The sequence below is a fragment of the Raphanus sativus genome, chromosome 5, assembly GCF_000801105.2.
Source record: "Raphanus sativus cultivar WK10039 chromosome 5, ASM80110v3, whole genome shotgun sequence".
NCBI lineage: Eukaryota > Viridiplantae > Streptophyta > Magnoliopsida > Brassicales > Brassicaceae > Raphanus > Raphanus sativus.
The window spans coordinates 20667270-20682582 of record NC_079515.1 but is presented as its reverse complement, the minus strand read 5'-3'; the positions used below and the strand labels follow the sequence as shown (position 1 = coordinate 20682582).

General features: G+C 36.1%; 3 protein-coding genes, 1 long non-coding RNA gene and 2 other non-coding genes across 9 annotated transcripts; 2 read left to right on the top strand and 4 right to left on the bottom strand.

The window, feature by feature from the left end:
• Window positions 1–2748: 2748 nt before the first annotated feature.
• TRNAQ-CUG (transfer RNA glutamine (anticodon CUG)) lies at window positions 2749–2820 on the bottom strand. Its single transcript has one exon. It is a non-coding gene; the product is annotated as a tRNA-Gln (tRNA).
• Window positions 2813–5700, top strand: LOC108859596 (secretory carrier-associated membrane protein 2-like). Of its 2 annotated transcripts, XM_018633507.2 has the most exons (11): window positions 3265–3737; window positions 3821–3931; window positions 4008–4070; window positions 4153–4186; window positions 4264–4386; window positions 4491–4553; window positions 4633–4726; window positions 4837–4882; window positions 4972–5039; window positions 5159–5207; window positions 5296–5700. In XM_018633507.2, exons 1-11 carry the CDS (start codon window positions 3684–3686, stop codon window positions 5446–5448), a joined length of 858 nt encoding a protein of 285 aa, XP_018489009.1. In that variant the 5' UTR covers window positions 3265–3683; the 3' UTR covers window positions 5449–5700. The 2 variants fall into 2 exon arrangements, with proteins under 2 accessions (XP_056867087.1, XP_018489009.1); XM_057011107.1 differs by having other exon boundaries at window positions 2813–3737; window positions 3821–4070.
• Window positions 3724–5304, bottom strand: LOC130512784 (uncharacterized). The gene is made up of 4 exons (XR_008946364.1): window positions 4829–5304; window positions 4563–4738; window positions 4228–4427; window positions 3724–4096 (listed from the first exon to the last, which is right to left on the bottom strand). It is a non-coding gene; the product is annotated as an uncharacterized LOC130512784 (long non-coding RNA).
• Window positions 5701–6650: 950 nt separating the features above from the next.
• On the bottom strand, window positions 6651–6722 carry TRNAD-GUC (transfer RNA aspartic acid (anticodon GUC)). Its single transcript has one exon. It is a non-coding gene; the product is annotated as a tRNA-Asp (tRNA).
• A 304-nt stretch (window positions 6723–7026) lies between these two features.
• Window positions 7027–10624, bottom strand: LOC108857282 (putative DUF21 domain-containing protein At1g03270). Of its 3 annotated transcripts, XM_057010236.1 has the most exons (14): window positions 10243–10606; window positions 9918–9994; window positions 9720–9803; window positions 9527–9640; window positions 9195–9278; window positions 8963–9034; window positions 8688–8755; window positions 8429–8516; window positions 8255–8328; window positions 8055–8166; window positions 7749–8015; window positions 7598–7644; window positions 7454–7514; window positions 7027–7356 (listed from the first exon to the last, which is right to left on the bottom strand). In XM_057010236.1, the coding sequence occupies exons 1-14, from the start codon at window positions 10481–10483 to the stop codon at window positions 7246–7248; spliced, it is 1500 nt and encodes a 499-aa protein (XP_056866216.1). In that variant the 5' UTR covers window positions 10484–10606; the 3' UTR covers window positions 7027–7245. The 3 variants fall into 3 exon arrangements, with proteins under 3 accessions (XP_056866216.1, XP_056866215.1, XP_018486745.1); XM_057010235.1 differs by having other exon boundaries at window positions 7749–8166; window positions 9918–9979; window positions 10243–10624; XM_018631243.2 differs by having other exon boundaries at window positions 7749–8166; window positions 10243–10607.
• Window positions 10625–11655: 1031 nt separating this feature from the next.
• LOC108857378 (uncharacterized) lies at window positions 11656–14687 on the top strand. Its single transcript, XM_018631364.2, has 9 exons — window positions 11656–12088; window positions 12379–12440; window positions 12542–12596; window positions 12753–12851; window positions 13032–13118; window positions 13272–13388; window positions 13611–13703; window positions 14183–14213; window positions 14371–14687. The coding sequence occupies exons 1-9, from the start codon at window positions 11987–11989 to the stop codon at window positions 14550–14552; spliced, it is 828 nt and encodes a 275-aa protein (XP_018486866.1). The 5' UTR covers window positions 11656–11986; the 3' UTR covers window positions 14553–14687.
• Window positions 14688–15313: the final 626 nt, after the last annotated feature.

The following is a 15313-nucleotide window of genomic DNA, read 5'->3' as shown; positions in this document are numbered from 1 at the left end:
GATTTAGGATTTATGGTATATAGTTTGGGTTTAGGGTATAGGTTTGGTTTTAGGGTTTAGGGTTTAAAATTTAAGATCTAAGATTTGGTTTTAGGGTTCGAATTTGGAGTTTATGATTTAAAGTTTATTTTATTTGTAATTTATAATTTATTTATTTATGTGACATTAATATTTATGGTAATATGATTGAAATAAGGAAATAGGTGAATTCATAAGTTCACCTCAGGGGTGAACCTAAGTATTGTTCTTTTAAAGTAGATGAAATTTAAAAGTTTTGATTCAGTTTACAATTTTAAGATACATGATTTATTTAAACTTTTAAAATCTTTTTCAAAGTATTTATAAAATCAGTGTGATATCATTTGATTTCTGTAGCAGAATTGAACTCTAGAAAATTCTAATTCAAATTTAATTTCAAATTTTAAGAAAATAAATATAAGAATATAAACTGAAATTAAAATAGCTAAACACACATTAAAACTATATCATCACAAATGTCACACTTATCATGATGGAAGTAGTATTTTATATTTAATATGAAAAATAGATGACGTTATTGCATGTGAATCAATAAGAGATCAATCAAATATTTAACTCAAGAAGATATTTCACTTAATTTTTTTGAATTCAAACAGTTTGATACAAGAAAAATATGAATTTGATCAGAGAAATCTAGGTTCTTTGGTAGAACAAATATTTTAATAAGATTTTTCTTGTGTTTAGATGTCGATATGACTAGCTTCGCGTCATGATTTCTAATTTGTAATATGTTCTTTTTATTTTTTTCATTAGATAAGTTTGGTTAGCTAAATTTAATCATTCTCACTAGATGAGTTTTAGTTTATAAAATCTTTGATGAAATGTCAGATTAAGATTGAACTATCTAGACATAAAAGTAAAATATTTATACGTCAAATAGATTATAAATTTCCATCAAACATGAATAATATAACATTTTCAAAGCTTTAACTGAGTAACAATGAATTTAAAATTCTTTTAGTGAAAAGATTATAAATACAAAAGCCAATAGCATCTTATATATTAAAACTTAAGTCATAATTTCAATTCATATGTGATTTTTTAAAAATGGACTCTCACTAGAAAGTAGTTATCATTCATTTATTATTAATAATATGACTTAATAATATATCACTCCTAATATAACCATCGACTCCTTCAAACCCGGATTGGTTAACAAACCAATATTTGATTCCTTATTATTATTTGATTCCTTATTAATGTAATCATATTATTCTAAGGGCTTTTTTGCTAAATAACCAAAAAAAAAAAGAGAAATAAGATTTTGGGAGAGAGAGTAGAGAGAGATAGGAAGAGAAAATAGGAGAGAGAGGGGGATTTTGGTTAGATTTTTAATTTTGTTTTTTTTCTTAGTTACTTGGCCTAATTTCCCTTATTCTAATTCTGAACATTTGATGTTCTTTATTTTATCATTAATCCAAATATTTATGTATATAAAATGAAAATTAACACCTCGAGATCTAGTCAATGCTATTAATTTTGGATCACGCCCTATTGATACATGTTAGATCCAATTATTTACATCTACTTTTTGAAATAACTAACTGCCAATATTTAACCTATATAATATAACGTGACTTCTGATATATTTTATAACTTCACCTCCCATTTACTTCCTGTAATTTAGAGATGCACTATTTTGAATAGAAAAAAAAACAACGTACACATCTATTATATGCTTTGATTTCCCCATATCTGATACCATTTTTATATATATTATCAATAACAATTAATAACATTTATATTAATATTATCAATAACTGTACTTACAAATAAATACATAACTATACCAGCTTTAAATATCAGACTGTTTGAATAAAAATATAGAACAATTCAAATAATTTTAAATTTATGGATAAAGTTGTTTCTGGGTCATTTTGTTTATAAATAATATTTTTAGTATATTTAGTTATTGAGAAATTAAATATAGTTAAAGTATGTGGGTATATAATTTTATTTTAAAATTTAGGATACCTATTTGATTCGCGGTTTGATCCCGGTTCAAATTCAACTTTTGGTTCCAGAAATATAGGATTCACTTGATTATTTATGAATTTGGTTCACATTTGCTTTTGGTTATTTGGTTTCCTATAAATATGTCCAAACCTATACAATATCTTATATAGTGTGTTTGAGTATCTATTCAAGTTCGGTTAGGATCTATACGGATTTCAGATTTTCTGGATTAAATGTTTCAGTTCCATTTGAGTTTTTAAATTTTAGTTGGGATTCGAATAACCCGTTAAAATTATTTTAAATATCTTAAAATTCATATCTAATTTAAATTTCATAAATGTAAAAGCAAAATAATATATATTCTATTAACCAATTCTTCTAGATATTATTTAGTTCTTTCGTTTCATGTCTTGGGTTTTATAATTAAACTCTCATATATTAAAAGTAATTTTTTCAAAGATTTTTCAAAAATTTTGTTCGGTTTTCGGTGCGAGTTTGATTTGATACTGGTTTTTGGGAATAACACTTTAACAACCGTTCGAGTATACAGATCATGTTTAATAGAGTATGAGACTTTGATTTTTGGATCGATTCCGAAATGGATTTTTTGGATACAAATATTCTTCACTAATTATGTTAGATAATTACTGAGAAATATATATGTTTCAAATATATATGTTAGATAATTACTGAGAAATATATATGTTAGATAATTACTGATAATTACTGAGAAATATACCTTTTATTCAAAAAAGGTCCCACCGAGACTTGAACTCGGGTTACTAGATTCAGAGTCTAGTGTCCTAACCGCTAGACCATGGGACCATTCAGTAAACGTTGCTCCATATCATTTTACAAACCGAAACACAATGTTCGAGTACTATATGACGAGTGTCGTTGCCCCATCGGTAGCCTGAGGAAACTACCAATGCGAAACTTTCCCGGAAGCCCTTTTGTCTTAATGTTCTGAATTGTTCACGTAAAAGTCTTCACAAAGCTTCTGTCTGTATAAAAATGGAATTTTTTTTTTGGTCGGGGTATGATTCAAAGTACTTTACCTTTATCAAATTCGGAGACTGAGTGTTAGGTGTCTGTTCAGTAGCAGTTCACTTCTTCCTCTGGATAAAACCCTTTAACAATGTCTGTCTCCGATCTGGTTAAGTCGACTCGTAATCTCCATGTGTTACTCAAATTCTCAACCTTTTAGATTTGGTTAAGATTCCATGGATTGAGAAAAACAGAGTATTACACCCACCGCAGCTTGCTTCAGGGCTTTAGTCTACTGGACTTTGTTTGTCTGGAAAAGTAGGGGGGACAGATGAGTTTATAGCTCCAATGGGTGTAAGATACAGTTCAGACTTTGGTGTGTGTGCTTGCTTTGTTTAACATACTGAACCGGATAATTTTAGTAAACCGGACCAAATTTAGAAACATTCCTGTTGAATGTGTTGAAAATGTGCTGAACACAAAAGGAAGCGAGCACCATTCAAAATGCCTTGGATTTCTCTGGCGCGCACAAGTGCCTCATCATTACTTTTTTTCTTTTCTCTCTCTGACTTACAAAGGACACATTCGTTGAAACCATTCTCTCCTTTAATCTCCAAAACTCTTTCTTGAAACAAAAGTTTCTTGATCTTACAAAAAACAAACAATTTCTTGATCTTACAAAAAACGAACAATCTCAGAAAATGGCACGACAAGATTCTAATCCATTTGCTGATGAAGAAACCAATCCTTTTGCGGTATTCATAATCAAGAATCCAATCACTCATCTTTCTGTAATTCTTTTACCCGTTTGATTGATATCGATGATCTAATGTTTTAGGATAATACAAGTGCTACTCCTGCAAGCAACTCCTCCTATCTCAAGCCTCTCCCACCTGAACCTCATGATCGTGGTGGTGCTACCATCGATATCCCTTTGGATTCCGAAAAGGTACCCTATCTTCAATACCTTCTCCATTTTTTTTTTGCCTCATGATCTTATTTTAATTTGCTGTTTATGTTTGAAGGATATTCGAGCTAAAGAGATGGAGCTTCAGGCTAAGGAGAACGAATTGAACCGGAAAGAGCAGGTAACTTACTAGCTTTCCATGTTGACCTACATTTTCCATGTGAATTCTATTTGATCAATCAGTCTTCTTGTCATTAACGCAGGAGCTTAAAAGAAGAGAAGATGCAATAGCGAAAAGTAGACAAATCTTTCATTGACTTCTTTTGTTTGTAGCTAACCTCCTGATACGATTGTTTTTTTTTTTTTGTTGGCAGCTGGAGTTGTCATTGAGGAGAAGAACTGGCCAGAGTTTTTCCCTCTAATTCATCATGACATCCCTAACGAGATTCCGATTCACTTACAGAAGATCCAATACGTCGCATTCACCACCTTGTTAGGTAACGCAAAAAGGCCACCCTTAGACCGTTGCAAACAAATCCTGGAGAGTTCAGTCAAAAAAGTTTTTAAAAACAGACTAAAACTATTGTAACTAACTATGCAGGATTAGTAGGATGTCTCTTGTGGAATATTGTGGCAGTAACTGTAGCTTGGATCAAAGGAGGAGGTTACTTACTACTGTTCATATCTTTTATTAGTTATTTCCACTGATCATGTTCACTCATCTGATTCTGATGGTTTATCAGGTCCCACTATATGGCTTATGTCAATCATCTACTTCATTTCTGGGGTCCCTGGTGCTTACGTCTTATGGTATCGTCCTCTTTACCGAGCTTCCAGGTAAAATCAGCTCTACAAGTACATGCTCAGGAACATCATGAAAATATCTCTTTAGATTATTAAACGAGTTAATAATAATAATACAATTTTGTACACGTGTACCTATGCAGAACTGATAGTGCCCTGAAGTTTGGAACATTCTTCGTGTTTTACGTGGTAAGATAAACCGTATATATCCCCATTTGCTAGATTTCCCTCTGCAATCAGAGTTGTTTCGATGTTTAACAGTGTCTTGAACTTTTCAGTTCCACATTGCATTCTGCGGCTTTGCTGCAGTTGCTCCACCAGTCATCTTTCAAGGGAAGTCTCTCACGTAAGAGTTTTCTTCTTATTATGAAACCATCTGAATCAACCTCTTTTTACTCAATTGTCTTACAACCTCTCTGAGGAAGTCCCATCTGATTCCATATGTAATGTTGGTTTAATGGACAGAGGTTTCTTGCCAGCACTTGAGCTTATAACTACTAATGCTGCGGTCGGAGTAAGTAATTTACTTCTGCTCATTTACAAGTGCTTAACTTCGGCTTGCCACAGCCCCGGCCCTTACCAATCCGTATTCTCCCTCGCAGATATTGTATTTCATTGGGGCGGGGTTCTTCTGCATCGAAACATTTCTCAATATCTGGGTGATTCAGCAAGTATATGCGTACTTCAGAGGGAGTGGCAAAGCTGCACAGATGAAACGCGAAGCTGCAACGTCGACCTTGATGCGTGCACTATGAAAAGCAAACACTCTTCACTTTGAAAAAAAATGGTATCAATGGTGTGGGCTTGAGGTCTAGGCTGACAATTTTGTTGTTGTTGTTGGAATATTCTACTTTGTAAAAGCCTAAATCAAGTACATGGGAGACCTCGAGCCAAAACTGTGTTGTTCAATTGTAGAAACTTTCTTCATGAATGCTAAAGCAAGACCCCATGTATGAACGAGAGAACCTTTATAGCTTTATAATGAGCATCAATCCAGCTCTGTCCAATAGTGTCTTTGCTCTCTCCAACATATTCTCTGCTTCTTTAAAACAAACCTGCATGGCCTAGAAGGTCAATCATGCCAACTGTAACTCTCAGCCATCATCGCAAAGTAACTCTACATGCAGTAAGAAGAGCGATCAAACTGATGTAGTCAGGCTTTATCTCCTTTCTGACCATACAATTGAAGAAACTTACAGCTTCTTCCCCTCTTCCGTTCTGAACCAGTGCAGATAGCATTGCGTTCCACGTTATCATGTTCCTAACCGCCATCTTGGAGTACACACGAGTACCAAAGTCTATACAACCAGATTTTTCCATACAGGTGGTGAACTAAAGCCGATTCCACAATCACATTATCACGTACTGGCCGTGAACCTCTTTCCCAAGTCTGACCGCTGCCAAACCACCACACGCCTTAAGAACAGTCCCGAAACAAACAGTAGAGATCTTTCTCTTCCATTTCTCTGAACATCTCAATAGTTTTTTCGTGCTGTCCGTTCTAACAGTAACCCCCAAGTAACGCAGACCAAGATGTGTTCTTCTTGGACATCCCATTAAACACTTGCCTAGCTTCCCCTACCGATCCTCCGCATATACAATACATATCCAAAAGACTACTCTCGACAACCACATGGCTACTTATCCCATTCGTAATAAGCTTCCCATGAATCTCTTTCCCTTGCTTCAGTCTCCTCATATTACCCACAAGCCGTCAAAACCGTTCCAAATGTAGACTAATCACGTGAAAAAAACATCTGGTTCAGGGATTTCGTCGAACACCCGGCGTGCATCAACCGGTTGTTGATAACAACACAGTGAAAGCACCTCCCTAGTCCACCTTCTCCGATCTCGGAGCAAGCCTTAACCGCAGAAGACAACGGATACGCCCCCCGGCTCCAAACCAAAACTCACCATCTCAACGAACACCTCAAGCGCCTTTGAAGAAAAAAAAAATCGCCGTTGCCGGGGATCGAACCCGGGTCACCCGCGTGACAGGCGGGAATACTTACCACTATACTACAACGACTCTTTTGTTTATCATATTACGAAGGACATAATCAAACTTAATTTAGTTATTAATAAAGCCGAACGTTGTTAATGGCGTTTTTTAACGCACACCCCAAAAAAACGATTCCAACATCTTCTTTGAACTTCTTTGATCGCCTTCAACATCTTCTTTGAACTTCCGACATCTAGTCGGTGGCAGAGCCTTTTTAGCTGCTCTGTAAGCTTCAGGAGGCATAATTTGTTCTTTCTTTTGGAAGTCAATCTTTTGTTCTTTACTTCTGCAAGTTTCTCGTTGTTGTGTTAAGGTGATGAGATTTACAGACTACCATGAAAATCATAAATGCTATTGCACAAATGCAAATAAACGATTACAACAAAACAAAAATTACACTCTTCCTTTTCTTTCCATTGTTTCAGCTTTGTATTAGACACAAGTACACAACATACAACAAAGAAAGTGTTAAAGAGACGTGACACAATAAAGAGAGGACACTGAAGATTAAACTAACACAAGGTAAACAAAAATACTGTATAGTATTATATTATCTATCTGATTCTGCTAAAAGAGGCTCCGTGTTTTTTGATTTCTTGGTACTTCGTGCTTCTTTACCCACAAGCTTCTTCACCGTTAGTCCTACTTTGCTTTGATACTCCTACGTAACAAACACACACACACACGGTCATTAATCCTCCACAAAAGTAGGTTCAAGTTTGATTCAGAAGGATATGTATCAAGGGTTTGATGCTTACCACTGGCGAAGCACGTGTTATGGATGATACAGCCGCTGCTGCTGCTGCTGCCACGCGTACCCTAAAAATGATGTCACAATAGTTTTATCTTTTCAGTGAATCTTATTTGGTGAAATCTGACTTACTCAGAACAAAGTCAACTACCTTTTATGTACATCAATGTATACGTCGGTTTCATCCACGATCTCTGCCTGCATTTTCAGAGAATCACCAAAGCAAGTGGGATCAATACAATACATAGCATAGAGTAGAGACTTTTGGAATAGGAGGGAAAGGAAGAGGCATAAGATCATACTTGTAAAAGTTCTTCGAAAACATCTTCTAATGTGATGATGCCTATAACTTCTCCATCCTCGTTATCTTCTAACAAACGCGGCAAGTCCTCCCTTGTCACAACACCGTTCTGTTGAAAATTTCTTCCCCTAGTTTCCGCATGTGTTGGTACTTTATCAATATCAAGCACAACATCATCATGCCTTTCATCGACTTGCTTAAGCAGAGGAGCGGTTAGAAGAGGACTCGAGTATGAGTTCATATATTCCTTGGGTGGTTCCCCATTACTCATGTAGTTCATATATTCCTTGGGTGGTTCCCCATTACTACTCATGTTCTTCTTTTTATCTTTATCTTTGACTTTGACAACCGCAGCCATGTGACTGTTTCCCTTTTGAAACTCGTTGAGGATATCATACAATGGCATATCTGATGGAACCCTGGATCCAGGCAAACGTACAGGAACTTATTTCATGTGGGAAAGACACTTATTATGGGCTACGTACAGCTTAAGTAAGTAAGAAAAACCTTGGGATCTTCCTGATGGAAACAGAACTTACTAATGTCTCTGCTTCTGCTCTTACAGTTAGAAGACTCTTAACCTAAGTAATAGCAGTATACACACACAAAAATAAGTAAATCTAATAGACCTCTCAGTGAAATGAATCAATGCAAATGTTTGACAGGAGAGTGAGTACCTACCAATAGAAGCCCAATGATATTTTTCGGTTTCCCCAAGTAGACAGGGATCCGGCTATGACCTCTGGAAAGTATTTTTCCAATTGTTTCCCTACAAATATTTACAATGTGAATATTCATGATCTCATCTTAGTTACAGTATAAATTTTCAACTAATCAGCTAAATGGAGTTTCTCAAAACCCCTTTTTTTTTTCTTTGGAAGATTTGACAGATAGAGAAAGAAAATCATCTAGACAAAGACCAACTTTAAGCTTAACTCACCAGTTTAACTTTGTAGTCACATCCAAGGAAAATGTTGATTCAATTGGCGTCATAGCTTCCTCAGCCTTCTGAGCTTCCAGGAAATGAAAGCGTGTGAATTAGATCAGTGCAACTAATCTTGAAGCAGTAAGAAAAATATTTAAACTAGTTTTTAAATTGGAAGACGAAAGAATTCAAAGTAAGTCATCATCCATACCCAGACTCATGCAACCATTTCATTTTAAACATAACTTATTCAGATTCGAAGACATGTATTGGCTAATATAAAGCCTTACCTTCTCACTCAAATCAAGGGCTCCGCTTATAATCATTGTTTCCTCGTGTGTCAGTTCACCTCCCTTACCAGCCTATGTTGGAGAGAAACAGCATGTCAATGGAAAGCTGGGAAATAAAAAATTACTCTTTGATAATAAATTACTTGACAAATCAGACAGGAGGTACAAGACAAATCTGTCTTTTCCCTATCCTGGATTTGTCTGCTTATTTGGATCATAAAAGGGATACTACCTCCTGGCTGTGCATTGAGACAAGTGCTTTCAGCTGAGCACGCCTAAACAGTGTGTCATTATGCCCAATTACAGCATCAAGAACCTAAGGCATATTAAAAAAAAATTGGTATAAGAAAAACAATCACAGCTACATTATAATCTGGCATCTATAAATGCATCCACTGGTCTTAGGTGATATAATCAATGCAATTAGCTTCAACAAGTACCACTTCTTAATAACAAAATGCTAAAAGTAAATGCAAGATTCAACAAATTTCCTGTATTTTGTGGTTTAATGACATTTAGTGCTCTGACAAAGACGGTTTGGTACAACGACAACAATAACATCACCTTGCCAATAGGGTAAGCGATAGGATAGCAGAGTATCATCAAAATGCGAACCAGCCACAAAAAATTAGCGCCAACAGCAAGCCCATACCTCGAGCATATAGCTTGTGGAATTATCTGCTTGTAAAATAGCTTTGTATCAGCTTCTGAATAAAAGACAAACCAGGACCAAGACAAAAACAAAACAAAAAGTTACCTCCCCAAAAGCAAGAACAAAAGTAACAGAGAGCAAAACAGCCACAAAGGGGTGGAATATCTTATCCAGGCATATAGGAAGTGCCTGAAAAAAAAAGGAATAAAAACAAAAAGCTTTCATAGAAGCATATAGTTCAAATGATATCTGCAATTATGTATTTATCCTAATGATGAGGTGCACACAATTAGTAGTATTTACCTCCATGGCAGCTGCATTGCATAGAAGCAGAGTCACAAGAAGTTGATGCTGCTTCTTAACCACTGGTAAGATAGCAGCTACAATATCCACACACCCAAAAACAAGACTCAAGTGTAAGAATAGAGACTCCACCACAAAGGTATTACAGCTAAATTTACAAAAAAAAAATAATTAAATAGAAAAATAATTTCTTACTATTAATTCTATTGCCGTTACGAATCGATCAAGTCCGGTATGTAATTTCAATCAAAGCATCGATGTTTTTTTTTTAACCCGTAGAGTAAGTAACGAAAAATAAAATAAAAGAAAGAAGACAAAACCGTACCGGCTTGTTTTCTCTCGGAGGAGGAACCACTCTGCTGGAGAATCTCGAGCTCGACAAGGCCAAGGGACATTAATCCGAGCGTTAGTCCCGACATTATCCCGGCGAAGAGAACGAGGAGACACGCCACACCGACGACGACGAACCACCACGGGCAACCGAATCGGATGTCTTCCGCCTCGAAGACGAAGCTGTTCAACGAATAAGCTGCTTTTACCAATACAACCATGCTCAGAACACCCATTTTTGTCGTCTTTCTAGGCTTCGATTTGGTCGACAAACAAACAGCGACGGAGCTAGAGAGAGAGAGAGAGACCTCTATTGATGTGAAATGGTTTTTGGTTACAAGGAAGACAGTGATACGTTGGATACATGGACCTACCGACACGTCAGCATTCAACATGCGTTTTTTCTCTCGTGCGTTTTTTTCATTTTTAATTGATTTGATGACTACAGACTACTCGTATAGTATTTTATGTGGAGAGGACAACGTGATAACTATTAATTACTTAGCTTTCATAAGGCTTATATCATTTGTATTTAAGTATTAACACCTTCGCCGGTTTTAACGCCCCGAGAAGGATATGCACACTACACTTGCCTGCCTCTTGCCCCCATCACACAACTCTCGAGTTATTCCAAAATATCATTGCCTTCTTCTGAGTAAAAAAGTATTTTTAGAATCAAGTTGTTAACACTTTTTTCTAATAACAAACTGTGCAACAGTTCAGACAAATGTTGATGGCATGAAAAATTTCAGCTTTGTTGCATGGAGTTGAAAGCGAATCTTGTAACATTAAAAATTTCATTTAACAAAAAAAAAACTAACTCAGATGAATAATTAAATTGTTTTTTTTTTTTTTTAACGCTGATTTATTATGATATTACAATTACTAGAAATATTACATAGACGGATTCGACAACCGACAATACTACCTGTCTTATGAAGATCTACGCCTAACTGCATCATCTGAGCCGTCCTATGAAGATCCACGCCTGACCAGATTTACTTGCACCATGTTGAAGATCTCTTGTAATACTTCCTTCCATAATCGCATAGTTGCCTGTAATCCTGCCTTCCATAATCTACATAGTTGCCTAATAAATCGCGCTCTCTCTGGGACTTGAAACCTGGAATTGAGAAAATCTTGCAATAAATTGCATAGTCTGAGAGTTGAACCTCAGACCTGGTGTAGAAGTCTTTATACCTTAACCATTAGGCTAATGTGCTTCCACAATTAAATTGTTTAATTACTCAAAAGAAAAGATCAATTTGTACAGTTTCAAAAAAGAAAAAAAGATCAATCTGTAAGTAGAATCACAAATACACAATAATAAATATTATTTGGGCTTTTGGCTCATCTACGAGCCCAAATATTTATGGGCCATTAATATCAAAAGAAAATGTTGGCGGAAAAAGTTGCTACAGTGAACCGGAAACAAAGATCGGAGATCGAAGAAGAGTGAAAAAATTCGAAGAGTTGCCTCTCTTTCTCTCTATCGATTTCTGCAATCTCACTCACAGATTCATCCCAGTGTCAATTCAGCGGGAGATAAAGGCGAGGCGTCTGAATCATAACTCCAGAATCAGGGGAAGAGGCGTACAAATCTGGCGAAAGTGGAGGGGTTAAGGGCGAGGCCGTGGCTGAAGCCAGGATCTTACGCAAATGGAGATCAATATGACTACGACGGAGACGAGGATGACCATTCGAGGCCTTGGTGGCGCCGACGCCTCAGATCCTTGTATATGGCGGCGAGTTCCTTCACTCCCTCCACTTTCCGAATAGCAATCTCGCTCCTCCTCCTTGTCGCTATCGGCACCGCTCTCATTTTTCTCCCCGTTGAACAGGTGATTTCTCTATTCACCGCTATTCGCTTTTTGCCTTTAGTGGTAGTGTGGCATCGGTTCGATAATCTCGTCGGTGACTAATCGAACGGAGTATTGCTGCTGGAACTCGCTAGATCGCTATGTCGTTGTTTTGATATAGTGTTACTCGGTCGCTAGATTGTTAACGCTCTTACTCTTCATGGAATCTACATTTTGGCAGCATCTGTAGGTTGGAGATAGTAGAGAATAGTCAGTGAATAGATCAGGTTAATTGTAGTATATATGAGTTAGAAGTTCATTTTTTTCTGCAGAAATTGAAGGACTTCTTGTTATGGATTAAGGAAGATCTTGGACCCTTTGGTCCAATTGCACTGTGAGTTTTTCTCACCACTAATCCATTATTTTACCGTCATTGTTATCTGTCTGCCTTAAATAATAATCTTGTGATATACCACTTCTCATTGAAATTTGCAGGGCTTTGGCTTATATCCCCCTCACAGTTGTGGCGGTTCCGGCTTCTGTACTTACGGTAGGTGTCAATTCATAACTGTGTAGTGAAATCTAGGGTGCGCTTCTAAGATGTGTATGTGTGTGTGTTTATCTCATTGAAATTATCTTTTGTTACGAGAAAGGATACTCGGGCTTTTTTATCTCTGTTCTGATAGTTATGATTTTGTTTCTGCAGCTAGGGGGTGGTTATCTTTTTGGCCTGCCTGTAGGATTTGTAGCCGACTCTCTTGGAGCTACATTAGGTGCAACAGCAGCATTTCTACTTGGTAGAACGGTATGTATCTTAGAGAAGACAGTATCTGCTGCTCTAGTTTTATATTGCGCTTGTAATGGCGAACCAGAGAAGTAACTGATTCTTGTTTTTTTTTTTGCGTATCAAACTAAGTGTAGCATCTTTCCTATCTTAGTGTCTCATTGTTGCTAATGTTTTTTTTGTCTTTCTGTTATCATTCAGATTGGTAAATCTTATGTCACCTCAAAAATAAAGCATTACCCAAAGTTTCAAGCTGTTTCCGTTGCAATTCAAAGATCTGGCTTCAAGGTATGAAAGTAGCTTTCTCTCAGTTAATTGATAATTCGTTTTTATTCATACACGCTATACCTGGGACCAACAGTATGGCAAAGTGTCTTAAGTTTCTGGCTAAATGTAATTGATTGACTGCTAATTACATGTTAATATTTTCTTCCTGTACAGATAGTTTTGCTCCTACGTGTTGTTCCCCTTCTGCCCTTCAATATGTTGAATTACCTGCTATCTGTCACCCCTGTTCGGTTAGGGGAATACATGCTGGCCACTTGGTTGGGAATGATGGTACTGACATTTATTTAGTATTCTCTTGCACGTTGTCCATTTATACTTGATAGTTTTTACACCCAAGAATTGCTCTATCCTTGGAGATTAGTAGTGGTAGCTTGACCCAAATGGAGATGCGTTATGTGTACCCTATTCATGGATAGCATGCATGTGAAAGTGTTGATTGCTTATATCATACATAATCATGACTAATCATCTGAAATGTTTTTAATGTAACAGCCCATTACGTTTGCGCTAGTTTATGTTGGAACAACACTGAAAGATCTATCTGATATTACACATGGATGGCATGAGGTGTCAGTTTTTCGTTGGGTAAGATTTTGTTCATTTACCTCCACTTGACTGCTTGATTGGTTATGATCACGGATCAATTTGACTGAAGATACTTCTGTGTTTCTACTGTAATGCATAATTTGCACATCACCTATCAACTACATTTAGAAGGGGGAAATTTACGTAGAGTTAGAAGGTTGTAGTGTAAGAAAAATAACAACTTGTCCCAGTCTGAAGTTCAAATCAATAACTATTGTATGGGGTTTATTGAGATTCTAATGGTGTCTAGCCCACAATATAACGTAGAGTTGCTATTTTTCCATGGTGTAACATGCACTTATGAGTTGCTTAGTTTCCATCATGCGACTTACATCTCTGGGATCTGAAGTATTGAAAGTTTTTCTTGAATATCCTGAGGGTAATAATGAGTTCTTCCTAACCAAGTCTGATGTGTACTAGTGCAATTATTCAAGTCTGTAATCTTTTTCTTTCTTCCTCATTGGAACATGTGAATGCAGGTACTAATGATGGTTGGCATTGCTCTAGCTGGTGAGTCCCTTCTGTAATCATTTATAATTTTATATATAGCAGAAGCAAACCGGGGGGTATTTGTTTTGACCAGCCAATTGTGACCTGGTCTTGTAGACTGGTAATAGAAGATTTTATAGATTCTGATCTGATCAAAGTTTTGTTTGTAATGGTACAGTAATTCTGATAGTATGCATAACAAGAGTGGCGAAGTCATCATTGGAGAAAGCATTGGCTGAAAATGCAGCAGATATATTAGATGGGAAGAAGAATGATGACACATCCATGCTACCCATAGCAGAACCACCACCACCACCGGATCATCTACACGAGCCTCTCGACATCAGAATCGACCCATAAGAAAAGAACAAACAAAAGAAACCAAACCTCTTGAGTTTGTAAATTTTTCAAAGATTTTTGTTTTACTGAGGGAGAATATTATTAGATAACGTTCTGTATAGCCCATAATAATACATAAATTCACCGTTTAAGTCGTTCCTTTTTTCAATTGGTTATTTCTATTTACTTGAGCTTTTACTGATCCATGTAAAAAAAGAGAGCAGTTAATAGTTTACCCGAAACTAAGAGCACCATTAACGTTAAGTCTCTCACCTTCAATCTTAACGTTTAGCTATTCAACTAAGAACTCAACCAATAAAGTTGCTATTAATTCATCCAAAGCTAATTTGGTCGAATTGGATTGGGCCAGTAATAGATTAGTGTTTGTTCCACGTTATTGGGTCTTTGCGCTACCTGTGCCAACTTTAGTTTCAATTCCACTGAATGATTAATATATTTGATAATTTCCTCAAAAGGAAAAAAATTAAAAATTCAGTGGGTATATGTAGTTGGGTCAATTTGCTTAATAATCATAGCAGCACCATATATAAAGAATATAACCAAAAGTTATGTCAATTGGTACAAAATTAAACAACGTTCTCATTTCCAACGCGTGAGAAATAATAAACACAACGCTCAATATCATACTATATTATATTTATCCAGTATATAGTACAGAACAATTATTTTACAAAAATCATTATGAAGAGAATAAAGAAAAACTATTATAAAAAGAATGAAAAAATAAAAATGCTGAAAAAGATGAAGGGTTTGTGGAGAGT